A 27,725-nucleotide genomic window follows, 5' to 3' on the forward strand; every position below is an offset into this window, starting at 1 on the left:
CTCATGATCCCTAGGTGAGTGATAAATAGGGAGCTGTATTACATTCCTAGAGTAATCATTTAAAGTCAGTTCTTGAAACTCTGTTAACAGACTTTCTCAGGATAGTTTACATCTATCTTCAAGAGTCTACCAGTTCAATTCCGACAGCATCTCTGCGACATTCTCCCATGGATTAAACAACCCTGTGACCATTCAAGCTGCCCTTCCCTTTATATGTCCAATGTCCCCTGTTAGTCCTATATGGTAAATGTCCCATCCATTTGAGCAATATTCAAGAGCTGTTCACATGAGTGCTTTATCAACAATCTCCTCTGTAAACTGATTGCACTTCCCCAGCATTCTACCAATAAACCAAAGTCTACCACCCGCTTTATCAATGACTAAACCTTTGTGATCATTCAATTTCATATCCCTATAAAGTGCTACACCCAGTTATTTGTATGAGTTGGCCGATACGAACAGTGACTCACTGATATTATAGTCATAGAATTCTATGTCTTTTCATTTTGTAAAGTGTAAAATTTTGTGTTTCTGAACATTTACTGCAAGCTGACAATACCTGAACCACATTGAGATCTTATCAAGATCTGACTGAATATTTATGCAGTTCATTTCAGAGAGTGCTTCATTATAGATAATTTCACCACCTGCAAAAAGCTTGATTTTATTATTAATATTGTCTGCAATGTCATTAATATACAACATGAACAGCAAGGTCCCAATGCACTTCCCTGGGGCACATCTGAAGTTACTTCTACATCTGATGATGACTCTCTATCCCAGATAACATGCTGTGTCCTCCCTACCAAAAACTGCTTACTCCAGTCACAAATTTCTCTTGATATCACATAAGGTCATTCTTTTGACAATAAGTATAGGTGTGGTACTGAACTGAATGCCTTTCAGAAATCAAGAAATATTGCATCTACCTGGTTGCTTTGATCCAAAGCTCTCAGTATGTCATGTGAGAAAAGTGTGAGTTGGATTTCACATTGTGACGAAGCAAGTAGGGATATTTTTTACTTCCCCTCTTGTTTTGCCATCTGCTTCCTTAAAATTCATTTTTGAACTAATTACCATTAACATACACAAGTATAATCTGCATTTTCATAAAACAGAAAGGTTGGCCCTCAGTTTTAAAGAATATAACACCAGATCTAATTTTGTGCTTAGTTTTATGTATGTAAATGATTTCCTAATTTATTTTTACTATTCCTAGTTAATACTTTTATTATGGGGTGAAATCAACAATTGTTTTGTAACTTAAAATTCTATTGTTGATTCATAAACAAATATAAATTCTGCACTAATTATAAACATTTGGAGGAACAACTATTATTATTCTTAAAGGATATATTTGGCCCTATTAGAAAACATGTTAGCAAAACCAGCCCTTCATTAATTCCAAAGTAATTAACAGTTTCATCAAATGTATTGTTTACACAATGATACATGTTAATTTCATGATTTAAACATATAATTCAGCCTAAACCTTGTAGTAGAAGAAATTGTTAAAAAGACGGAATTTTTCGATGTATTCAGTTAATTTAATGAATTAATTTTTAATTGTAATTTTGGTAAATTAAACTTTGAACAATGTGTAGTTTCAGTACCTATTACTGTGATGATACATAAGGGCCCAAATTTTGGTCACTAAACAGTCTGTCCATGGCAAAGTTTCAGACGAGGAACCTGTGTTGGTTAGAATGACAACAATGCATTAACTCAAGAGTGAAATAAGTGTTACACATTAGGCATGTGTTAAAGTAATGACAGTGTCTGTTGAATTTATTTGAAAGACTGTGAACTGTGTGGTTAGGTTTTTACTGCTCGTAGATGTTCAACAGTAAACTATTCTAGCAGTATGTGGATGTTCACCTGCAACCTATTAATGAGGCTTATCGAAAGTTAAACAATAGTGCACTGGCCATATAACTGTGTAATATTGGGGGGGGGGGGGGGTGAGGGGGGGGGGTTGTGACAGGGAATGCAAAAGACTGTGAAACGCAACTGTGCATCTGTTGGCTACATCATTAACAGTAGACAGTAGCTGTACATCCACACCCATTTTTCAGCCCGTGTAGCAACGCATTACGTTGACACCAAGGACATTAAACGAAGAGATAAAGCAGGGAACATTGTCACATGTGGTGCCTCAGGAGAGGAATATTGTACATAACCACAATAAACAAGGACTCTGGAATTGTGAGCTGTGAACTCGACAGTGGCTTACAGTGCAGTGGCGCAACAGCCAATCAACGCATGGGGTTCATGGCCACACTGTATGACAGTAGACAATCAGTGAGTGGGTTCTATGGAAGCAGCCATTGAGTACAGGAGCAGCCTATGAGTACGCAGGTGGACACAGTAGACTGGAGATAAAAAAAAGACGCCTTGCTGAGAGAATTACAACTTGCTGCAGCCTTGCAGATCCAGATGACAACAGCAATGGCAACAGCAGCAGCAGAGCAGCAGAAGAAGAGTGAATAAGAATAAGGTAATTTCATAGAAAAAGCTGTTATATATTAAGTGAGACATAATGAGTGGCCTTAACAAACAAGACAGTGTGACTGAAAACAAAGCTGTAGAGGATAAGTTTTTAAATAAACAGAAAGATTTAACAGGGACTGATTTGCAGGACTGTAGTCATTACGGAAAATTGGAAGCAGTTTTAAGGCAAATTATGAGTCGTAGGTGTACAAAAGAAGATATTAATAGTCTGAAAGAAGACATTAATAGTTTGAAGAAAGACATTAGGGGGTTGGGAAATAGTACAAAGAAAGTAGTACATAATACTAATGAGAAATTAACATTGAGTAGTAAATGTATAGAAGAGAGAGAGAAACTTTGTGATGACAGTAGTAGTAGGAAGGTGGAGGTATTTGAGAAACAGTGTGCTGAAAATAGGGTTAAACCTGAGAACCAAATCAATCAGCTTAAAAATGATTTTGAAAGAGATGGTAAAAACAAAGTGTGCAGTAGTGGTAGAGGAAAATCTGGAAAAAGTAAATGAGAATGTAGATTCAAAATCTGCTAAAAAAGAGAAAAAGGTGGAAGAAGTACAAAATCTAAAGCATAGAGAAGGAGACTATGCCTCTGATAATCATTTTGGTAAGCAGGATGATAGTTTTTCCACAGAAAAGATTGAGTATCTAATTGTGAACTAGGCAACTTGGATACTGTTTATATTGTGCAATTCATGACACTGCAGCTGGGAATGAGAGTGTAACAGAAAGAGCAAAGTTTTAGTGAGGTACAAGTCATATAACGCTGCATCATTGGATCTATATGTTATCTGAAAACTTCTGTTTGTGTTCTGATGAATTATGAGCTTGAGGTGATAATACTGGAATAAAGGACAATAATTTTGCCAATTAACTGATAACTGTGGTGCTAGGCTGATGTGAATATTCTGACAGGTCAACTATTTGGTAGCATTTTGTGAGTATTTAATTTTCTGGTTGAATGAGAGTAGTGCTGAGTTGAAAAGAGAAGTGGGACAATGATTTGGTACAACTTCCATCCCCCTAAGTTTGATTTAAGTATTAATTAGGTTATGTAAAGGTGACTATTCTTTGTCATCATGATTTGTAAATCTATGCTACTGTGCATTTTGAGTTTTGCTATTTTGCAAATGGGAAAGAAACAAAAGTCTTTGAAGTGTGACCAGTTTCAGACAGTTATGACTTAGAGTAAGGTTTTGTCATGTAATGTGCATCTGATTTTAAATTTTTACTAATCAACACCTTTCATACAACAGTCAGTTTTAGTGCTAATTATTGTAATGTTATGAGAACTATGTAATGTATATATTTATGAAGTAATGACTATCACATTTTTCCTTAGACTTAAGTTAGAAGTAAAAGTAAGTGTCCTAAAGCAGGATATTTTGTCTAGGAATATAATAGAGGGAAACATTCCACGTGGGAAAAATATATCTAAAAACAAAGATGATGTGACTTACCGAACGAAAGTGCTGGCAGGTCGACAGACACACAAACAAACACAAACATACACACGAAATTCAAGCTTTCACAACAAACTGTTGCTTCATCGGGAAAGAGAAAAGGAGAGGGAAAGATGAAAGGATGTGGGTTTTAAGGGAGAGGGTAAGGAGTCATTCCAATCCCGGGAGCGGAAAGACTTACCTTGGGGGAAAAAAGGACAGGTATACACTCACACACACACACACACACACACACATATCCATCCACACATACACAGACACAAGCAGACATTTGTGTCTGTGTATGTGCGGATGGATATGTGTGTGTGTGTGTGTGAAAGTGATTGGAATTTCGTGAGAAGATTCCGTCGCAATGAAAAACACCTTTCTTTTAATGATGTCCATCCCAAATCCTGTATCATTTCTGTGATACTCTCTCCCATATTTTGTGCTAATACAAAATGTGCTGCCTTTCTTTGAACTTTTTCAATGTACTCAGTCAGTCCTATCTGGTAAGGATCCCACACCTTGCAACAGCATTCTAAAAGAGGATGGACAATCATAGTGTAGGCAGTCTCCTCAGTAGCTCTGTTACATTTTCTAAGTATCCTGCCAATAAAACGCAGTCTTTGGTTAGCCTTCCCCACAACATTTTCTATGTGTTCCTTCCAATTTAAACTGTTCGTAATTGTAATACCCAGGCATTTAGTTGAATTTACGGCTTTTAGATTAGACTGATTTATTGTGTAACCGAAGTTTAACGTGTTCCTTTTAGCACTCATGTGGATGACCTCACACTTTTTGTTATTTAAGGTCAAGTGCCACTTTTCGCACCATTCCGATATTTCTTCTAAATCATTCTGCAGTTTGTTTTGATCTTCTGATGAATTTATTAGTCAATAAATGACAGCGTCATCTGCAAACAACTGAAGACGGCTGTTCAGATTGTCTCCCAAATCATTTATATAGATAAGGAACAGCAAAGGGCCTATGACACTCCGTTGGGGAATGCCAGAAATCACTTCTGTTTTACTCGATGACTTTCTGTCAATTACAATGAACTGTGACCTTTATGACAGGAAATCACAGATCCAGTCTGTAAATGGTCCGCCTGGTCGTAGATATTGCTAATTGCTATAATCGCACTATTTCACTCCAATTTACGGAGCTTGTTAGCACTTGATGTTAGGTTGGCGCCATTAAAATGCATTGTAGTAATCGCTGCTGCTTGCTGGATCGCTGCTGTGTCTCGATGCTGATGCTGGCTCTAAATCTGGTTGTCTAGGGTAAACGCATGAGGTCCCGTGTTTTTCATGTGCTTTTGATGATAAAGGACGAGCAAAACCAACACATATGTAAACATCAAACATTTATTACTTTGGTGGCCATATTAATTCCACTGTCCACCAAAGACCATAACACAACACAAAGTAGTACTTCCTTTACATGTTCTTTGCATTGTTTTTCCATCCCAAACAATAACACAGAAACACACTTCACCAAAGTGACATTCCGACTGCCCCCACTGCCTCCGACTGCCTCCGACTGCCTCTTGACCCTTCTCGCTGCTTGTATTTATAACATTGTCAAAGAACTACTAAAAAGAGATATAGTTTATAAGTCACATGTACATCTGTTATCATAATTTGTGCAGAAAAGTTATTAATTTGCATTGAGTGACATAATTTAACATGTTATTAAAATGACAGACACATTTGTTGACTTGACAGAATAATTCTTTGTTACAAAAAGGTCGTTTTTTAGAAGTTTGTCAATTGACTTCTCTAATTTGCATAAATAAGTAAGTAACATGAATTATTAAGAATTACATTGGTTTTTGTCTAAAATAGGATTGATTACGTGAATACTGAGTGAAAACGCTCCTAGTGAACAAATAGGTTTCACTGGGTGATTTTTATTTAAGGAGATCCAAAATACCTATGTTGGCCACTATTTTTCGTACTTCATATTAATTATTTAAGATGAACTTAGTGTTTTTACATGATGACATTTGCTGTATCAGTGATCAAGTGATATTAACTTTTGTGTGGGTCAGTTATTCAGTATAATTTAATGGGTTGACTGTTTATGGAGACATGTTATGCAATCATTGTTAACATACACAATAACTTTTCTATAATCATAAATACTCATTAAACTGGTTGAATTTGGAAGGGATCGCATACTTCATTAAAGTAAAGCCTTTAATATGTTCCGTTACAAGTCACATAGCTGAGACAATATTCCATAAGCATGCATTTTCACTACAAGCTGCTTGTGTGGCACAGTGTCAAAAGCCTTCCAGAAATCCAGAATCGATAGGAAATCCCTTGTCAGTAGCACTCAGCACTTCATAAGAATAAAGAGCTACTTGTGTTTCACAAGAACAATGTTTTCTAAACCCATGCTGACTGTGCATCAATAGACTGTTTTCTTCAAGGTAATTCATTATGTTCTAAAATCCTGCTGCATATCGACGTTAATGATATGGGCCTGTAATTTAGTGAATTACTCCTACTTCCTTTCTTGAATATTGGTGTGACCTGGTACGGATCTTTCGTCAAATGAACGGTTGTATATGATTGTTAAGTATGGAGCTAATGCATCAGCGTACTCCAAAAGGAACCTAATTGGTATACAGTCTGGACCAGAAGACTTGCTTTTATTAAGTGATTTCAGTTGCTTCACTACTTCGAGGATATTTACTTCTACGTTGCTCATGTTGGCAGCTGTTCTCGATTCGAATTCTGGAATATTTACTTCGTCTTCTTTTGTGAAGGCATTTCGGAAGGCTGTGTTTAGTAACTCTGCTTTGGCGGCAGCCCTGTCTTCGATGGTATCTCCATTACTATCATGCAGAGAAGGCATTGGTTGTTTCTTGCCACTAACATACTTCACATACGACCAGAATCGCTTTGGATTTTCTGCCAGGTTACTAGACAAAGTTTCATTGTGGAAACAGTTATAAGCAGCTTGCATTGAAGTCTGTGCTAAATTTCAAGCTAGTGTAAAAGATCGCCAATCTTGAGGATTTTGTGTCTGTTTAAATTTGGCATGTTTCATTGTTTCTGCAACAGTGTTCTAACCTGTTATGTGTACCAAGGAGGATCAGCTCCCTCGTTTGTTAATTTATTTGGTATAAATCTCTCAATTGCTGCTGATACTATTTCTTTGAATTCAAGCCACATCTGGTCTACACTTACATTATTAATTTGGAATGAGTGGAGATTGTCTCTCAGGAAGGCGTCAAGTGAATTTTATCTGCTTTTTTGAATAGATATATTTACTAGCTTTATGCTCCCAGCTTCATCCTTGTAAATGTACCTCACCTATATCACAAGCATCTCCTCCTCCCCACCCCACCCCCCCCCCCCCCTCTCTCTCTCTCTCTGTCCATGTCCCTCTTCTCCTCTTTATCCATCACCTTCTCCCTCACTCTCTGTCCATTGCTTTGTCCCCCCATTCTCTGTCTGTCACCTCCTCTTCCTCCTCCCACTGACCATCTCCCCTTCCCCTTCTTTTTGTCTGTCTCCTTCTCCCCCACTCTCTGTCCATATCCTCCTCTCCCACTCTGTCCATCTCCTACTCTGCCCTCTCTGTTCATCTCCTCCTCCTCCTCCCTCTCTCTGTCCATTTACTGCTCCTAATGTCTCTGTCCATCCCAACATGCCCCCTCTCATTATCTATCTCCTTTGCCCCCTTTCTGTGTTCAGTTGTGCCTGTTTGCATTTGTAACTCCTGAAAAACATTGCACAACATGTTGGTTATGTAGAGCAGCATGCATGACCATCATTTTTCACCCCCCACCCTCACCTCTGTTGAGCAGACTGCCAAGAAACTAAGTTAGTATTGCATTGTCATCCAGTTCTGAGCATGTTTAAAATTTAGAGTTTCTAGCTTATTGAGAAGTTAGTTTAAAATCAATTAAAACATATGTGGTGAACAGATAAACAGGGAAGTCAGTGACCTAATAAAAATGTGTTGAAACCAGCAGAAAAAGAAGAATATTGTGTGCTAATTTTTTGAAAAAGAAAAGAAAGGTGACTGGAAAGGGAAGAGGAAGAAATTTCGTGTTTACTAACGAACGATAATTTGCAAGGACTTTTGAAACTATAACTTTTCTAGAAATTCATTAGTTTTTTCCTGAAGGAGCATTTTTAAAGTTACATTTTTGCCTCACAATTTAACATTTTCTTCAATTTAATTTTCCTCTGATAGCAATTAAATCATTTATACATAGCTTGAAACTGACAACTATCAGCTGCCTAGTTACTGTCAGTGTCAAAATCTGTCTAATACAAATGTTAGAGTTGAACTTAAATTACATTCTCAAGTCCAAATATTTTGATAAATTGTAAAAGGAGTAGCTAATGACATACTATGTTACTTTGTTTTGTAATATTTTCAATTTCTTGCCTGATTTCTGCTGGAAACTATAATAAGCTTTTGCACCAGAGTATAAGACTCCTTCCTTAACCCTAGAAAGGGATGCATAGTCTACACGAAAATTATTTTTACTTTTAGTATTGTGGTTGTGAACTGAAGAGCTCATTATTCACTATTAGGAAGTACTTGTATTAGCACCTGACTGAAGGTCTCTCTAAGTTTCTTAAGAAGCTTTTGCAATATGTACTTATTTTGTACTTTTGTAGAATAAGTACTTTTCTTGCCTTAGCTGTGTTGTCCCAGATGATTGTACTATAATTTAATTGCAAACAGCTCAATGGCCAGGTGTAAGTCCTTCAACAATTGGGAGCTACTTCAGTGACCCTTCCAGCACACCATAATTTAATGTTTCTCATTCTGGATTTAATTTTATTCTTGCTGTATCATTTACTGACATGACCCTCAGTCTTCTGTTGTCAAGATAAGAATTAATCCATGCAAAGAGCATTTACAGAAACCAGACTAAGCTGTTGTTAAAAAGTTATTCTTAGAAAGATGGTTCAGTATTCTGTTGTAAGCTAGCATTCTGAAAATTTCAGCACAATATTTTAGAACTTTTATTGAAATACCATCATATCCAGAAGACTTACTTCTTTTTAGTGACCTATGATTTTGGTGACCTTTTTAACATATTAGCTGGTAAAACTAGTGTCTGAGGTGGTGTTTACAATGCTAGTCTAAGAAAATCTAATGGATCTTCATCTAATGAACCATTGTGTCCCTGTTTTCCTCAGTTACTGTGAAGAGGGATTTTTTAAATTTAGTAGCCAATGATTTGGATTTCATGTCATTTATTTAGCTGTTATTGTTATCTGGGAATTAAACATTATTTGCTGCAACAAATTATTTGTTTCATGCCTAATAATGTTCCAAATTATCCTTGTGAATTTTCGACTTCTCACCACGTAACGAAAAACCTATTAAATTTTGACCATGCAGCGCGCAAATACTACTTCTTCTACTGATATTTCAGCTGCATATTGTCCTGTCATTCTCAGAGTGAGCTGCAAGATTTACAACTCAGTCTGAGGATGGTCAGAAGATATGTGGCTAAATATCAGGTGAAGAAGCAGTATTTGTGCAGCCATGTGCCCAAAATTTAATGCAAATTATCCTTGCTTTGTTCGTGGAATATTGAATTTTTGTGAAAAATACGTGATTTTTGTCTTTTTGATGACACACTGAAGAATTTCAGAGCTAGTCTTCCCACAGCAAACCTATCATGTGATATTCCAGCCCCATCTTGAAGTAATATATACTACTTTTTAAACTATATCTAAAAACAAAGATGATGTGACTTACCAAACGAAAGCGCTGGCAGGTTGATAGACACACAAACAAACACAAACATACACACAAAACTCAAGCTTTCGCAACAAACTGTTGCCTCATCAGGAAAGAGGCAAGGAGAGGGAAAGACGAAAGGATGTGGGTTTTAAGGGAGAGGGTAAGGAGTCATTCCAATCCCAGGAGTGGAAAGACTTACCTTAAGGGGAAAAAAGGATGGGTATACACTCGCACACACACACATATCCATCCACACATATACAGACACAAGCAGACATATTTAAAGACAAAGAGTTTGGGCAGAGATGTCAGTTGAGGCGGAAGTGCAGAGGCAAAGATGTTGTTGAATGACAGGTGAGGTATGAGTGGCGGCAATTTGAAATTAGCAGAGATTGATGCCTGGTGGGTAACGGGAAGAGAGGATATATTGAAGAGCAAGTTCCCATCTCCGGAGTTCGGATAGGTTGGTGTTGGTGGGAAGTATCCAGATAACCCGGACGGTGTAACACTGTGCCAAGATGTGCTGGCCGTGCACCACGGCATGTTTAGCCACACGGTGATCCTCATTACCAACAAACACTGTCTGCCTGTGTCCATTCATGCGAATGGACTATTTGTTGCTGGTCATTCACACATAGAATGCATCACATTGTAGGCAGGTCAGTTGGTAAATCACGTGGGTGCTTTGACACGTGGCTCTGCCTTTGATCGTGTACACCTTCCCGGTTACAGGACTGGAGTAGGTGGTGGTGGGAGGGTGCATGGGACAGGTTTTACACCGGGGGCGGTTACAAGGATAGGAGCCAGAGGGTAGGGAAGGTGGTTTGGGGATTTCATAGGGATGAACTAACAGGTTACGAAGGTTAGGTGGACTGCGGAAAGACACTCTTGGTGGAGTGGGGAGGATTTCATGAAGGATGGATCTCATTTCAGGGCAGGATTTGAGGAAGTTGTATCCCTGCTGGAGAGCCACATTCAGAGTCTGGTCCAGTGCCGGAAAGTATCCTGACACAAGTGGGGCACTTTTGTGGTTCTTCTGTGGGAGGTTCTGGGTTTGAGGGGATGAGAAAGTGGCTCTGGTTATTTGCTTCTGTACCAGGTCGGGAGGGTAGTTACGGGATGCGAAAGCTGTTGTCAGGTTGTTGGTGTAATGGTTCAGGCATTCCGGACTGGAGCAGATTTGTTTGCCACGAAGACCTAGGCTGTAGGGAAGGGACCGTTTGATGTGGAATGGGTGGCAGCTGTCATAATGGAGGTACTGTTGCTTGTTGGTGGGTTTGATGTGGACGGACGTGTGAAGCTGGCCATTGGACAGATAGAGGTCAACGTCAAGGAAAGTGGCGTGGGATTTGGAGTAGGACCAGGTGAATCTGATGGAACCAAAGGAGTTGAGGTTGGAGAGGAAATTCTGGAGTTCTTCTTCACTGTGAGTCCAGATCATGAAGATGTCATCAATAAATCTGTAGCAAACTTTGGGTTGGCTGGCCTGGGTAACCAAGAAGGCTTCCTCTAGGCGACCCATGAATAGGTTGGCGTACGAGGGGGCCATCCTGGTACCCATGGCTGTTCCCTTTAGTTGTTGGTATGTCTGGCCTTCAAAAGTGAAGAAGTTGTGGGTCAGGATGAAGCTGGCTAAGGTAATGAGGAAAGAGGTTTTAGGTAGGGTGGCAGGTGATCGGCGTAAAAGGAAATGCTCCATCGCAGCGAGGCCGTGGACGTGCAGAATATTTGTTTATAAGGAAGTGGCATCAATGGTTACAAGGATGGTTTCCGGGGGTAACAGATTGGGTTAAGGATTCCAGGCGTTCGAGAAAGTGGTTGGTGTCTTTGATGAAGGATGGGAGACTGCATGTAATGGGTTGAAGGTGTTGATCTACGTAGGCAGAGATACGTTCTGTGGGGGCTTGGTAACCAGCTACAATGGGGCGGCCGGGATGATTGGGTTTGTGAATTTTAGGAAGAAGGTAGAAGGTAGGTGTGCGGGGTGTCGGTGGGGTCAGGAGGTTGATGGAGTCAGGTGAAAGGTTTTGCAGGGGGCCTAAGGTTCAGAGGATTCCTTGAAGCTCTGCCTGGACATCGGGAATGGGATTACCTTGGCAAACTTTGTATGTGGTGTTGTCTGAAAGCTGACGCAGTCCCTCAGCCACATACTCCCGACGATCAAGTACCACGGTCGTGGAACCCTTGTCCGCCAGAAGAATGACGATGGATCGGTCAGCCTTCAGATCACAGATAGCCTGGGCTTCAGCAGTGGTGATGTTGGGAGTAGGATTAAGGTTTTTTAAGAAGGATTGAGATGCAAGGCTGGAAGTCAGAAATTCCTGGAAGGTTTGGAGAGGGTGATTTTGAGGAAGAGGAGGTGGCTCCCGCTGTGACGGAGGACGGAACTGTTCCAGGCAGGATTCAATTTGGATAGTGTCCTGGGGAGTTGGATCATTAGGGGTAGGATTAGGATCATTTTTCTTCGTGGCAAAGTGATATATCCAGCAGAGAGTACGAGAGTAGGACAGTAAATCTTTGACGAGGGCTGTTTGGTTGAATCTTGGAGTGGGGCTGAAGGTGAGGCCTTTGGATGGGACAGAGGTTTCGGATTCGGAGAGAGGTTTGGAGGAAAGGTTAACTACTGAATTAGGGTGTTGTGGTTCCAGATTGTGTTGATTGGAATTTTGAGGTTTTGGAGGGAGTGGAGCTGGAAGTGGGAGATTGAGTAGATGGGAGAGACTGGGTTTGTGTGCAATGAGAGAAGGTTGAGGTTTGCTGGAAAGGTTGTGAAGGGTGAGTGAGTTGCCTTTCCAGAGGTGGGAAACCAGGAGATTGGATAGTTTTTTGGGGTGGAGGGTGGTATGCTGTTCTAATTTGCGGTTGGCCTGTAGGAGGATGCTCTGAACAGCTGGTGTGGATGTGGGAGAGGAAAGATTAAGGACTTTTATCAAGGATAGGAGTTGACGGGTGTGTTCATTGGCTAAGTTGATGTGTAGGTGAAGGATTAGGTGGGTGAGGGCAATGGATTGTTCAGTTTGGAACTGGTATAGGGACTGATGGAAAGAAGGGTTGCAGCCAGAGATGGGAACTTTAAGTGTGAGGCCTTTGGGGGTAATGCCAAATGTCAGACAAGCCTGAGAAAATACACTCCTGGAAATTGAAATAAGAACACCATGAATTCATTGTCCCAGGAAGGGGAAACTTTATTGACACATTCATGGGGTCAGATACATCACATGATCACACTGACAGAACCACAGGCACATAGACACAGGCAACAGAGCATGCACAATGTTGGCACTAGTACAGTGTATATCCACCTTTCGCAGCAATGCAGTCTGCTATTCTCCCATGGAGATGATCGTAGAGATGCTGGATGTAGTCCTGTGGAACGGCTTGCCATGCCATTTCCACCTGGCGCCTCAGTTGGACCAGCGTTCGTGCTGGACGTGCAGACCGCGTGAGACGACCCTTCATCCAGTCCCAAACATGCTCAATGGGGGACAGATCCGGAGATTTTGCTGGCCAGGGTAGTTGACTTACACCTTCTAGAGCACGTTGGGTGGCACGGGATACATGCAGACGTGCATTGTCCTGTTGGAACAGCAAGTTCCCTTGCCGGTCTAGGAATGGTAGAACGATGGGTTCGATGACGGTTTGGATGTACCGTGCACTATTCAGTGTCCCCTCGACGATCACCAGTGGTGTACGGCCAGTGTAGGAGATCGCTCCCCACACCATGATGCCGGGTGTTGGCCCTGTGTGCCTCGGTCGTATGCAGTCCTGATTGTGGCGCTCACCTGCACGGCGCCAAACACGCATACGACCATCATTGGCACCAAGGCAGAAGCGACTCTCATCGCTGAAGACGACACGTCTCCATTCGTCCCTCCATTCACACCTGTCGCGACACCACTGGAGGCGGGCTGCACGATGTTGGGGCGTGAGCGGAAGACGTCCTAACGGTGTGCGGGACCGTAGCCCAGCTTCATGGAGACGGTTGCGAATGGTCCTCGCCGATACCCCAGGAGCAACAGTGTCCCTAATTTGCTGGGAAGTGGCGGTGCGGTCCCCTACGGCACTGCGTAGGATCCTACGGTCTTGGCGTGCATCCGTGCGTCGCTGCGGTCCGGTCCCAGGTCGACGGGCACGTGCACCTTCCGCCGACCACTGGTGACAACATCGATGTACTGTGGAGACCTCACGCCCCACGTGTTGAGCAATTCGGCGGTACGTCCACCCGGCCTCCCGCATGCCCACTATACGCCCTCGCTCAAAGTCCGTCAACTGCACATACGGTTCCCGTCCACGCTGTCGCGGCATGCTACCAGTGTTAAAGACTGCGATGGAGCTCCATATGCCACGGCAAACTGGCTGACACTGACGGCGGCGGTGCACAAATGCTGCGCAGCTAGCGCCATTCGACGGCCAACACCGCGGTTCCTGGTGTGTCCGCTGTGCCGTGCGTGTGATCATTGCTTGTACAGCCCTCTCGCAGTGTCCGGAGCAAGTATGGTGGGTCTGACACACCGGTGTCAATGTGTTCTTTTTTCCATTTCCAGGAGTGTAGAATATGGGAGCGTAACCTGGCTAGGGCGAAGGTATGTTTGCGGAGGGAATGTAAATAAAACTTAATGGGGTCGTTGTGGGGGTGTTGTGAGGGTGACATGGTATTAGAAGGTGGAAAGTGTAACATGAGGCTGAAATGAAAATGGAAATAAAAATATACGGGGAGAGATAAAGGTGAACTGGAAAGTAACTGGAGATCTGGTGTGAAAAAGGCGAAAAGGTGTTGGTTACAGCTGGGCTATGTTGGAATTGGGTTGGTAGACAACGATGTGCACAAAGGTTAGGTGGTTGTGTTGCCACAAAAACTCGTTACAGGACTGAGAAATTCGGGAAAATTTCGAAAAAACTGTGTATAATGTATTAAAAGGAGTGGTTTTGTGGTGGCAGATTATGAAAATGAGGCTAACAATTGTCTGACGAAGAAATAATGACGTTAATACCAGTGGGATGCGGCTAAAAATTATCAGTGATGTGGGAAAAACGGAAATGGAAATAAAGCGAAAGTTATTATAAATAGCCAAAATGGTTGTTTAAAAGGTGAAAGGAAATGTTTGTGAACTAGAAACGGTGGTTTTTATAGCAGCGGTAGTGTTGAAAGCGGCAAAAAAAATTTTTTGGTTATGTTTTGGAAGTGGGTTACGTATTATTGAGTATATATAAGGGGGATAAAATTGTATAGCAGATTATGGTAAAAAGGAGAAGGTGAATACAAAGTGAAACTACTGGCAAAAACACAAAGAGAAAATAAGACGACAGGAAAGATTTCGAAATGCAACAGTGACAATAACAAACGTAATTGTTGGGTTCAAATTAATGATATTAATATAATAGAGGGAAACATTCCACGTGGGAAAAATATATCTAAAAACAAAGATGATGTGACTTACCAAACGAAAGCGCTGGCAGGTCGATAGACACACAAACAAACACAAACATACACACAAAATTCAAGCTTTCGCAACAAACTGTTGCCTCATCAGGAAAGAGGCAAGGAGAGGGAAAGACGAAAGGATGTGGGTTTTAAGGGAGAGGGTAAGGAGTCATTCCAATCCTGGGAGCAGAAAGACTTACCTTAGGGGGAAAAAAGGACGGGTATACACTCGCACACACACACATATCCATCCACACATATACAGACACAAGCAGACATATTTAAAGACAAAGAGTTTGGGCAGAGATGTCAGTCGAGGCGGAAGTGCAGAGGCAAAAATGTTGTTGAATGAAAGGTGAGGTATGAGTGGTGGCAACTTGAAATTAGCGGAGATTGAGGCCTGGTGGGTAACGGGAAGAGAGGATATATTGAAGAGCAAGTTCCCATCTCCGGAGTTCGGATAGGTTGGTGTTGGTGGGAAGTATCCAGATAACCCGGACGGTGTAACACTGTGCCAAGATGTGCTGGCCGTGCACCAAGTCATGTTTAGCCACAGGGTGATCCTCATTACCAACAAACACTGTCTGCCTGTGTCCATTCATGCGAATGGACTATTTGTTGTTGGTCATTCCCACATAGAATGCATCACTGTGTAGGCAGGTCAGTTGGTAAATCAAGTGGGTGCTTTCACACGTGGCTCTGCCTTTGATCGTGTACACGTTCCGAGTTACAGGACTGGAGTAGGTGGTGGTGGGAGGGTGCATGCGACAGGTTTTACACTGGGGACAGTTATAAGGATAGGAGCCAGAGGGTAGGGAAGGTGGTTTGGGGATTTCATAGGGATGAACTAACAGGTTACGAAGGTTAGGTGGATGGCAGAAAGACACTCTTGGTGGAGTGGGGAGGATTTCATGAGGGATGGATGACCAGAGCCACTTCCTCATCCCCTCAAACCCAGAACCTCCCACAGAAGAACCACAAAAGTGCCCCACTTGTGACAGGATACTTTCCGGGACTGGACCAGACTCTGAATGTTGCTCTCCAGCAGAGATACAACTTCCTCAGATCCTGCCCTGAAATGAGATCCATCCTTCATGAAATCCTCCCCTCTCCACCAAGAGTATCTTTCCGCTGTCCACCTAACCTTCGTAACCTGTTAGTTCATCGCTATGAAATCCCCAAACCACCTTCCCTACCCTCTGGCTCCTATCCTTGTAACCACCCCCGGTGTAAAACCTGTCCCATGCACCCTCCCACCACCACCTACTCCAGTCCTGTAACCCGGAAGGTGTACACGATCAAAGGCAGAGCCACGTGTCAAAGCACCCACTTGATTTACCAACTGACCTGCCTACACTGTGATGCATTCTATGTTGGAATAACCAGCTACAAACTGTCCATTCGCATGAATGGACACAGGCAGACGTTGTTTGTTGGTAATGAGGATCACCCTGTGGCTAAACATGCCTTGGTGAATGGCCAGCACATCTTGGCACAGTGTTACACCGTCCGGGTTATCTGGATACTTCCCACCAACACCAACCTATCCGAACTCCGGAGATGGGAACTTGCTCTTCAATATATCCTCTCTTCCCGTTACCCACCAGGCCTCAATCTCCGCTAATTTCAAGTTGCCGCCACTCATACCTCACCTGTCATTCAACAACATCTTTGCCTCCGCACTTCCACCTCGACTGACATCTCTGCCCAAACTCTTTGTCTTTAAATATGTCTGCTTGTGTCTGTATATGTGTGGATGGATATGTGTGTGTGTGCGAGTGTATACTCATCCTTTTTTCCCCTTAAGGTAAGTCTTTCTGCTCCCGGGATTGGAGTGACTCCTTACCCTCTCCCTTAAAACCCACATCCTTTCGTCTTTCCCTCTCCTTCCCTCTTTCCTGATGAGGCAACCGTCTGTTGCGAAAGCTTGAATTTTGTGTGTATGTTTGTGTTTGTTTGTGTGTCTATCGACCTGCCAGCGCTTTCGTTCGGTAAGTCACATCATCTTTGTTTTTAGATATATTTTTCCCACGTGGAATGTTTCCCTCTATTATATTAATATCATTAATTTGAACCCAACAATTACGTTTGTTATTGTCACTGTTGCATTTCGAAATCTTTCCTGTCGTCTTATTTTCTCTTTGTGTTTTTGCCAGTAGTTTCACTTTGTATTCACCTTCTCCTTTTTACCATAATCTGCTATACAATTTTATCCCCCTTATATATACTCAATAATACGTAACCCACTTCCAAAACATAACCAAAAAATTTTTTTTGCCGCTATCAACACTACCGCTGCTATAAAAACCACCGTTTCTAGTTCACAAACATTTCCTTTCACCTTTTAAACAACCATTTTGGCTATTTATAATAACTTTCGCTTTATTTCCATTTCCGTTTTTCCCACATCACTGATAATTTTTAGCCGCTTCCCACAGGTTTTAACGTCATTATTTCTTCCTCAGACAATTGTTAGCCTCATTTTCATAATCTGCCACCACAAAACCACTCCTTTTAATACATTATACGCAGTTTTTTCGAAATTTTCCCGAATTTCTCAGTCCTTTAACGAGTTTTTGCGGCAACACAACCACCTAACCTTTGTGCACATCGTTGTCTACCAACCCAAGTCCAACATAGCCCAGCTGTAACCAACACCTTTTCGCCTTTTTCACACCAGATCTCCAGTTACTTTCCAGTTCACCTTTATCTCTCCCCGTATATTTTTATTTTCATTTTCATTTCAGCCTCATGTTACACTTTCCATCTTCTAATACAATGTCACCCTCACAACACCCCCACAACGACCCCATTAAGTTTTATTTACATTCCCTCCGCAAACATGCCTTCACCCTAGCCAGATTACGCTCCCATATTCTATTTTCCCAGGCTTGTCTAACATTTGGCATTACCCCCAAAGGCCTCACACTTAAAGTTCCCATCTCTGGCTGCAACCCTTCTTTCCATCAGTCCCTATACCAGTTCCAAACTGAACAATCCATTGCCCTCACCCACCTAATCCTTCACCTACACATCAACTTAGCCAATGAACACACCCGTCAACTCCTATCCTTGATAAAAGTCCTTAATCTTTCCTCTCCCACATCCACACCGGCTGTTCAGAGCATCCTCCTACAGGCCAACCGCAAATTAGAACAGCATGCCACCCTCCACCTCAAAAAACTATCCAGTCTCCTGGTTTCCCACCTCCGGAAAGGCAACTCACTCACCCTTCACAACCTTTCCAGCAAACCTCAACCTTCTCTCATTGCACACAAACCCAGTCTCTCCCATCTACTCAATCTCCCACTTCCAGCTCCACTCCCTCCAAAACCTCAAAATTCCAATCAACACAATCTGGAACCACATCACCCTAATTCAGTAGTTAACCTTTCCTCCAAACCTCTCTCCCAATCCAAAACCTCTGTCCTATCCAAAGGCCTCACCTTCAGCCCCACTCCAAGATTCAACCAAACAGCCCTCGTCAAAGATTTACTGTCCTATTCTCGTACTCTCTGCTGGAAATATCACTTTGAGATGAAGAAAAATGATCCTAATCCTACTTCTAATGATCCAACTCCCCAGGACACTATCCAAATTGAACCCTGCCTGGAACAGTTCCGTCCTCCGTCGCAGCGGGAGCCACCTCCTCTTCCTCAAAATCACCCTCTCCAAACCTTCCAGGAATTTCTGACTTCCAGCCTTGCATCTCAATCCTTCTTAAAAAACCTTAATATTACTCCCAACATCACCACTGCTGAAGCCCAGGCTATCTGTGATCTGAAGGCTGACCGTTCCATCGTCATTCTTCTGGTGGACAAGGGTTCCACAACCGTGGTACTTGATCATCGGGAGTATGTGGCTGAGGGACTGCGTCAGCTTTCAGACAACACCACATACAAAGTTTGCCAAGGTAATCCCATTCCCGATGTCCAGGCGGAGCTTCAAGGAATCCTCAGAACCTTAGGCCCCCTGCAAAACCTTTAACCTGACTCCATCAACCTCCTGACCCCACCGACACCCTGCACCCCTACCTTCTATCTTCTTCCTAAAATTCACAAACCCAATCATCCCGGCCGCCCCATTGTAGCTGGTTACCAAGCTCCCACAGAACGTATCTCTGCCTACGTAGATCAACACCTTCAACCCATTACATGCAGTCTCCCATCCTTCATCAATGACACCAACCACTTTTTCGAACGCCTGGAATCCTTACCCAATCTGTTACCCCCGGAAACCATCCTTGTAAACATTGATGCCACTTCCTTATACACAAATATTCCACACGTCCAGGGCCTCGCTGCGATGGAGCATTTCCTTTCACGCCGATCACCTGCCACCCTACCTAAAACCTCTTTCCTCATTACCTTAGCCAGCTTCATCCTGACCCACAACTTCTTCACTTTTGAAGGCCAGACATACCAACAACTAAAGGGAACAGCCATGGGTACCAGGATGGCCCCCTCGTACGCCAACCTATTCATGGGTCACCTAGAGGAAGCCTTCTTGGTTACCCAGGCCAGCCAACCCAAAGTTTGCTACAGATTTATTGATGACATCTTCATGATCTGGACTCACAGTGAAGAAGAACTCCAGAATTTCCTCTCCAACCTCAACTCCTTTGGTTCCATCAGATTCACCTGGTCCTACTCCAAATCCCACGCCACTTTCCTTGACATTGACCTCCATCTGTCCAATGGCCAGCTTCACACGTCCGTCCACATCAAACCCACCAACAAGCAACAGTACCTCCATTACGACAGCTGCCACCCTTTCCACATCAAACGGTCCCTTCCCTACAGCCTAGGTCTTCGTGGCAAACAAATCTGCTCCAGTCCGGAATGCCTGAACCATTACACCAACAACCTGACAACAGCTTTCGCATCCCGTAACTACCCTCCCGACCTGGTACAGAAGCAAATAACCAGAGCCACTTTCTCATCCCCTCAAACCCAGAACCTCCCACAGAAGAACCACAAAAGTGCCCCACTTGTGACAGGATACTTTCCGGGACTGGACCAGACTCTGAATGTAGCTCTCCAGCAGGGATACAACTTCCTCAAATCCTGCCCTGAAATGAGATCCATCCTTCATGAAATCCTCCCCACTCCACCAAGAGTGTCTTTCCGCCGTCCACCTAACCTTCGTAACCTGTTAGTTCATCCCTATGAAATCCCCAAACCACCTTCCCTACCCTCTGGCTCCTATCCTTGTAACCGCCCCCGGTGTAAAACCTGTCCCATGCACCCTCCCACCACCACCTACTCCAGTCCTGTAACCCGGAAGGTGTACACGATCAAAGGCAGAGCCACGTGTGAAAGCACCCACGTGATTTACCAACTGACCTGCCTACACAGTGATGCATTCTATGTGTGAATGACCAGCAACAAACTGTCCATTTGCATGAATGGACACAGGCAGACAGTGTTTGTTGGTAATGAGGATCACCCTGTGGCTAAACATGCCGTGGTGCACGGCCAGCACATCTTGGCACAGTGTTACACCGTCCGGGTTATCTGGATACTTCCCACCAACACCAACCTATCCGAACTCCGGAGATGGGAACTTGCTCTTCAATATATCCTCTCTTCCCGTTACCCACCAGGCCTCAATCTCCGCTAATTTCAAGTTGCCGCCACTCATACCTCACCTGTCATTCAACAACATCTTTGCCTCTGCACTTCCGCCTCGACTGACATCTCTGCCCAAACTCTTTGCCTCTGAATATGTCTGCTTGTGTCTGTATATGTGTGGATGGATATGTGTGTGTGTGCGAGTGTATACCCGTCCTTTTTTCCCCCTAAGGTAAGTCTTTTTGCTCCCGGGATTGGAATGACTCCTTACCCTCTCCCTTAAAACCCACATCCTTTCGTCTTTCCCTCTCCGTCCCTCTTTCCTGACGAAGCAACCGTTGGTTGCAAAAGCTAGAATTTTGTGTGTATGTTTGTGTTTGTTTGTGTGTCTATTGACGTGCCAGCACTTTTGTTTGGTAAGTTACATCATCTTTGTTTTTATTTTCTTAATTAAGAAAAGGATAACTGCTACTCACCATATGGCAGAGATGCTGAGCTGCAGATAGGCACAACAAAAAGACTTTCACGAAACAAGCTTTCGACTAACAACACTATTGTCAGTGTGTGTGTGTGTGTGTGTGTGTGTGTGTGTGTGTGTGTGTGTGATCTATTTTTGACAAAGGCATTGTTGGCCGAGAGCTTATTTTGTGACAGTCTTTTTGTTGTGCTTATCTGTGACTCAGTATCTTCACTATATGATGAGTAGCAACTATCCTTTTCATAATTTCATTATATTCCATCCTGGATTTTTACTAACTTAATTATAACTGCAAGAACCCAAATTCAATCACATTAACACATATAGTTAATATTAGTTCTAATACTTGTTGTTAACTATTATACAGAATGTACATTTTTAATACTATATGATTTGAATAGATGCATATAGGAATTTTACCTCTGTTCATTAGAAATGACCTGACTAGGTTATAAACTCTACCTGGATTTTCTGTGTGTCACTGAGTCACAATTTTAGCCTAGTGGCCAAGGATATTATGTTCCTGGAAGGCAGTAATAGTTATATCATGAGCAAATGACAAAATGTAGTATCCCATCTTTTGATTACAGCTGTTCTGATCCAAGATACAATATTATCTCAACCAAAGAACCAATTTTTGAATAATTTAAATTTTCATAGAAGATCACACAACTTTTTCCCCTCCTTGCCATTACTTGTCCCAGAAGGCTTCCTGAAATTTGCATAACTCAGATACAGGGTGAAGTTTTCTCTGTGTGCACACATAAAATACTTCCAGTCTTCCAGGCTGTGCTATTGCTTCACTTCATCCATTGTAATCAGACAACCTGATTGTCAGAGTTAAGGAAGGATCTTTTAGGGAAAACTCTGTTTAAAATACCTATGTTATACAGTTTCCTCTGGGTACTCAATGAGAAAAAGCAGATACAGTAGCTATAACCTTTTAGCAATTGTCCTGCACCTCTCCAGTTCTTTTCCTTCACCCCTCTTCCTTCCCCTTCAACCCTTCTGCCACAAATTATTACACATTTCACCAGGTACAGTTTGTCATCGTCATCTTCTGGCCACAAATTTGACTGAAATTCCTTGTAAAGCAGAATGTTTGCCAGTGCCAGTAAACTGAAAAGCTAATATGCAGTATACCTTTGTGAAATTTGCTATGTACTAGACAGGATGATTTTTGTCCCATTTTAAAGTACTCAACCTTTTCCACCACTCATATAACAAATATATCACAGCCATTGCTAAACACAATAAATGAGACTGGCTTGCTTCTTAGCAGATATTCATGAGCAATAGTCTACATTCACTAAGAAGTCATCTCCCACTCAACCTCATTCCATGTTACACACAGGTATTTTGAGTGGCTCTTAACTTCAACATGCCAGTCAATTATTTTCTTTTTGGTCTGAAGATGTTAATTAATAGTATTGCTTAAAATGCAAATGTAACAATAGAATATAGTACAAACTTTAATTGGTTAGATAAAAAATTTACTCACCAAGTGGCAGCAGAACACAGACTCCTTCTTCAGGCAGAAGGGTTGACGGAGAAGGAACAGGGGTGGAGGAAAAGGACTGGGGAGGTCTAGGACAAGGGGTAGATTTTGGAGAAGTCATCAAGAACCATGGGTCAGGGGAGACTTACTTAACGGGATGAGAATAAAAGTCTGGTAAGTCTCCCATGGCCCACAGTTCTTGATGACTTTTCCAAAATCTACCCCTTGTCCTGCACCTCTCCAGTTCTTTTCCTTCACCCCTCTTCCTTCCCCTTCAACCCTTCTGCCTGAAGGAGTCACTGGCTCCAAAAGCTTGCCTAATTATAATCTTCTATTATGTGTGCGTTCTGCTGCCAACTTCATGGTTAGATTTTTTATGTATGCAATTACATTATATTGTCAAAAACTGATATGCTTACATGTATTTTATTGTAACTCAAGTATAGCCGCTGTAATTGCTTTAGTTGCTTTAGAAATCCTAAGTTACTTATTCTGTTTCTTTCAAGATGAAGTTCATTTAGATTGGAAAATGCAGCCACTTGTTCACGAGCCACACTTGTTATTCTATTCCAGTCAAGTACTAAAGCAATCAAATCTGATAATCCTTCCAAACCTGTTAAAAGGAAACAATTGTTAAAAAGTTAACAAACCACTTGAGAAAAAAGATTAACTGATTCTAATGTGAGTAATAAAACCAATAATAATTTCTGAAAAAAACGATAATGAGCTTATAAGCCCTTTCTCCTGCATGAACAGTCAGAGTGATTCATTTTGACTGTGGTTTGTAAAACACAACTTTATCTTATAGTACACTGGGAAATTCTAATATTCAGTACATTTTATGCATAAAAATGGAGAGAATTCTCTGGAATGTGGAAAGAAATCAAAAGCATACATTTTATGTAAATACAATATAAATTAATGACATATAATTATAGGTGGAGGTGATCTGGGACATCACTGAGAGATCTTATTAAAATATAAGACACCACATGTAATCTTTAAAGTCCTAGTCATTACCAGTATTTCATACTTCTCAGAACAAAATAATATGAAGCATAATTATAATACTGCAATCAATAACAATGGATACAAAGATTTCAAGAGTTTGAAATAAGCACAGAAAAGACTTAGGCTTATAAGTACAAATATGTTCAACAACCTGCAGAGCATATTCCATGTCTTGTGAGCTATTCAGTGGTACCAATGAATGAGTTAAGGATGTTTCTGTGCAACTCCTATTCTATTGGAAAATATCTTCAGAGAAATTTTTAAAACTAGTTTATATGGTTATTATTCATAATATTGTGGACTTTAAAAAGAAATATGGGAGGCAATACATAACAAAAGAAGGATGTTAAAAAAGGAAGCGTGCTTGTTGCATGCAATGCATGCCCCCCCCCCCCCCATCCCCTCCCCAGTCAACATCATAAAGCAGCTCTTGGATTCATTCAATTAAGACATCAACTATTCCACTCGCAACTCTGATATGGTAACTTTAGATTTTCATCTTTTTACCTCACTGTAGTTGTTTATGCGTGGGAAAAGGTTTTATGCTAACACTGAGTTTCAGAGTGCCATCAAACAATGGGCCAATCACACGAATTAGTAATTTTTTTATAAATATGTCACCTTTTAAATTTTTAAACAGTCAAGTAATCTCAGTTTCTGGAAATTCCTTGTTTCTTATTGGACTTGTAGGGCATTTCCGTATCCTCCAAAATGCACCTGTACATTCCATATGTACTTCACTTATCCTAACAGGTGATTCTTGTGCACATTGGAGGAGGGAGATCCTACACTTCTCTATCCAGTAGTGGAGCTCAAGGAAATCAGTATGTAAGATCGTGACAGAGTCGTCTGAGCTTCTGATCTGAACCTTTCACTTGGCTCCAAATCAGAGGGCCACAAATGGTTCTTGGAACAGTATTCACAAGAATATTAAGTACTACATGGAAATGGAGGAAAATGGTTGTCCGCCTTTCCTAGAGTTCCTTTAATTGTGTCAGAAGCATCAAATACTTTACATAACAATAAACAAGGATGATACTTTTAAAGATAACATTTGTACAACTAAAGATGAAATATTACAGGGCTCAGAAATTTTAGACTACAAGCTACTACATTTGGTGTAGCAGTCATGAGCTCTTCAACAGTGCAAGTGCTTGGGCATAGCTCACACTACATATGGGGGAAGTGGTCTGCTCTTTTCCACACCTATTCATGTTGCCTTTGGTTTTTACAACTCTGGAACATAATTTGTTCAATGATCTACATATGTCATATTCCTCTGTAGACTCTCTCCTCCCCTGCCCCCCCCCCCCCCCCCTTCGCCACCAACCTGGGGAGCAGGTGTTGTATGGATATTGCACATTGGTATGGTGCAAACCAAGGTGGAAAGTGATGTGATTGACCACAGTGGGAGGTGGAGAGGGCCAGCCTTGGTCCTTCCACTGTTCACAACAGTGCTGAATCATCTGTGGTTGGTGGATGGTTGCAATGCCTAGCTGATGTCAGCCAGCTGCTCAGAGTGGTAGCCAATGGAGTGATTTTGAGTTCACTTGGCAAAGAGAGTCATGAGGACAATGCTGTGTAATGCACTGCCACTTAGGCAGAATGTCCTAACAAGGCTTGTAGCAATTGTTGTGCTCATGGTGTCTGTGGCTGTGGCATTGCTTCTACACAGAGGCTGTTTTCGACTAGTTTAAGCATGACGGTATAAGGCAGGGAGTATCAGATGTCAACTAAGAGCATCTCCGGTTTGGCACATCACGATGTGTTCATGTGAGGGATATCTGGATTTTTGCTGTAGTGAAGTTTGTTCACATCCTTCTCAGCAACAAGAGTCCATGTGGGTTTTAGTCTGTTAACAGAGACCATTATAGGGTTGCCGTTGATATCAATATTGAAAGTATAGCTGCCACACTTTAACACTTGGAATGGGTCAGCGTAGTGAGGCTGTAAGGTCAGCTGTAATGTGTCTTCATGGAGCATCACATATTTGATGAACTGCGAATGTGGGTTTTGACCCATTGCACTATTATGGGGAGATTGGATGGTACTGGTATAGGCGTTGGTAAAATGATTGTTTACGGCAGTGTGAGCATCTTGAGGTAAAGGGTCTCTGTTATCGAAGCATATACTTCATCCTTGAAGGTCATACAGGTGCCGGGAAGCACCCACTGAATGGCCTAAGTCCATGCATCACCAGGGCATTTGAATGCTGTCTTCAACACGTGGTGCCACTGTCCCACCAGGTCATTGCTCTGTGCATGGTACGCCATGGTGCAATGGCGGGACATGCCACCAGAGTTACATAGAGCAGTGATGAGTGTTGATTTGAAATGGCACCCTTAATGTATGGTGATGGTACCTGAGCAACCAAAATGTGATATTCATGTCATTATGAAGGCCTTGGCCATTGATGCCACCATGATAATCTGTCAAAGGAACAGCTTCTAATCAGCACGAAACTTGCTCTGCCTATTGTATCCTTCTGAATCTGGTAGCAATCCCGCAAGGTCTGCCAAGGGGTGTCTGCGCATATCAGTCCATCTTACTTCACTGAAAATTGAGACTTGTTTGCATCCTTACACAGCAGTTGTGTCTGACACCCAGCCAAACAAAGCACTCGTGGTGAGCCAGGTCACCGGTCGAACATTTGGGTGCATGAGATTGTGTAGGCAAATCAAAGACTGCCCACCACATTGACATGGGTAGATCAATTGGATTTTAAGTAGAGCCACATTGGAAAGGACCATGACCCTGTAATTGATTGCCATTCAATTTTGTGAGTAAAGCTTGAATTGTCAGGTCACGTTCTTGTTCATCGGCTAACCTGTTGTAATCCAACAAGAAGGAGATCGTCTGCACTCAAGAAATGTAGTTGGCCACAATGTCATCTGCCCCATGCAGGTGCTCGATATCAGTTGAATATTGAGCAATCAGGGCAAGATGGTGGAACTGCCTTGGGTTGTGCATCACTGATAGGTGTGATATGGTATCTGCCAGTGGTTTGTGACCAGTGTAACAGATGAGGTGATGGTCAATCTATATCTTCCCAAAAGTATCATACAGCCTGGTAAACTGTCAGTAATTGCACATGATACCAACAGTGTTGTAGCTGAGGAGATGGAGGATCAGCTGGTGCTGTGTTCACTGCAGCCAGTGGGGTGCCATTTGCAATCAGTGGTTTAGTGGCTTAGAGAGTGACCTGTCATGTTAGCTTTATGGGCAGTGCTGAATTTGTTTGGGGCATATGTAGAAGCTCCATACCTCTGCTCCATCATGTAGGTCAGCAATCTTCTTTGTCTTGATGTCCCTACAGAGTTACAACTAAGTTTGTAAGCTGCTGAGAGAACATTAATAACCAATTCAGACATTTTTCTGTATATACTGATTTTTAAGTAAAACCAAAGTATCACCTACAAAAATAAGTAAAATAAGACTTATGGTGCATTGATAGTTAATGGTGAAACATACTCACAGAACATAAATAAGACTGGATCTAGTATGAATCCTTGTGGGACATCATGGAGTACTGTTTTCCATTCAAAATAATAATTTGCCCAATTTGAAGTAATCATTTCCTGTTCCACAAATATGATTTACACCATTGCATGGTACTGCCATTAATGCCATACTTGTCAAGTTTATAGATAAGCAAGGTCAGTGAAATTTGAGTTTGTCCAAGCACATAAAACGCTCAAACAACTTCCACAATTGCAAGCAGTTGACATCTTCGACAAATGATGGAATTTAAATAGGAGAAAACTCCAATCATTTTCAAGGCACAAATGTGATAAGAGAGTGCCACGCAAGTAAATTTAAACCTGCTGTAGGTGGGGGCTACTCCAACAAAGAAATGTAATATGACAAATGCAGAAGGCAAGTCAGCAAAATTTAATGTCAACTGTTTCCTTAACATTTATGGTGCTGATCTTGAAGGTTGCTGCCTGCCATTATTTGTGGACTGGCTAAAATATTACTCCTGTGGCATTCTTACTATATTTATCTTAGAGAACCTTAAGCAGCCAATGATGAGTCAGTGGTCACTTTCCAAGAAAACAGTAGAG

At 42.0% G+C, this 27,725-nt stretch overlaps 1 protein-coding gene across 1 annotated transcript in view; it reads right to left on the reverse strand.

Moving 5' to 3' along the window:
* LOC126195455 (leucine-rich repeat-containing protein 9-like) overlaps positions 1–27,725 on the reverse strand; it is a 42,031-nt gene that overhangs the window by 1,288 nt on the left and 13,018 nt on the right. The window contains exon 2 of the mRNA XM_049934082.1: positions 23,070–23,263. Within this exon, the coding sequence (XP_049790039.1) occupies positions 23,070–23,263 (194 nt within the window). The remainder of the gene's footprint in view (positions 1–23,069; positions 23,264–27,725) is intronic.

Source organism: Schistocerca nitens, chromosome 7 (assembly GCF_023898315.1).
Source record: "Schistocerca nitens isolate TAMUIC-IGC-003100 chromosome 7, iqSchNite1.1, whole genome shotgun sequence".
In the NCBI taxonomy this organism is placed as follows: domain Eukaryota; kingdom Metazoa; phylum Arthropoda; class Insecta; order Orthoptera; family Acrididae; genus Schistocerca; species Schistocerca nitens.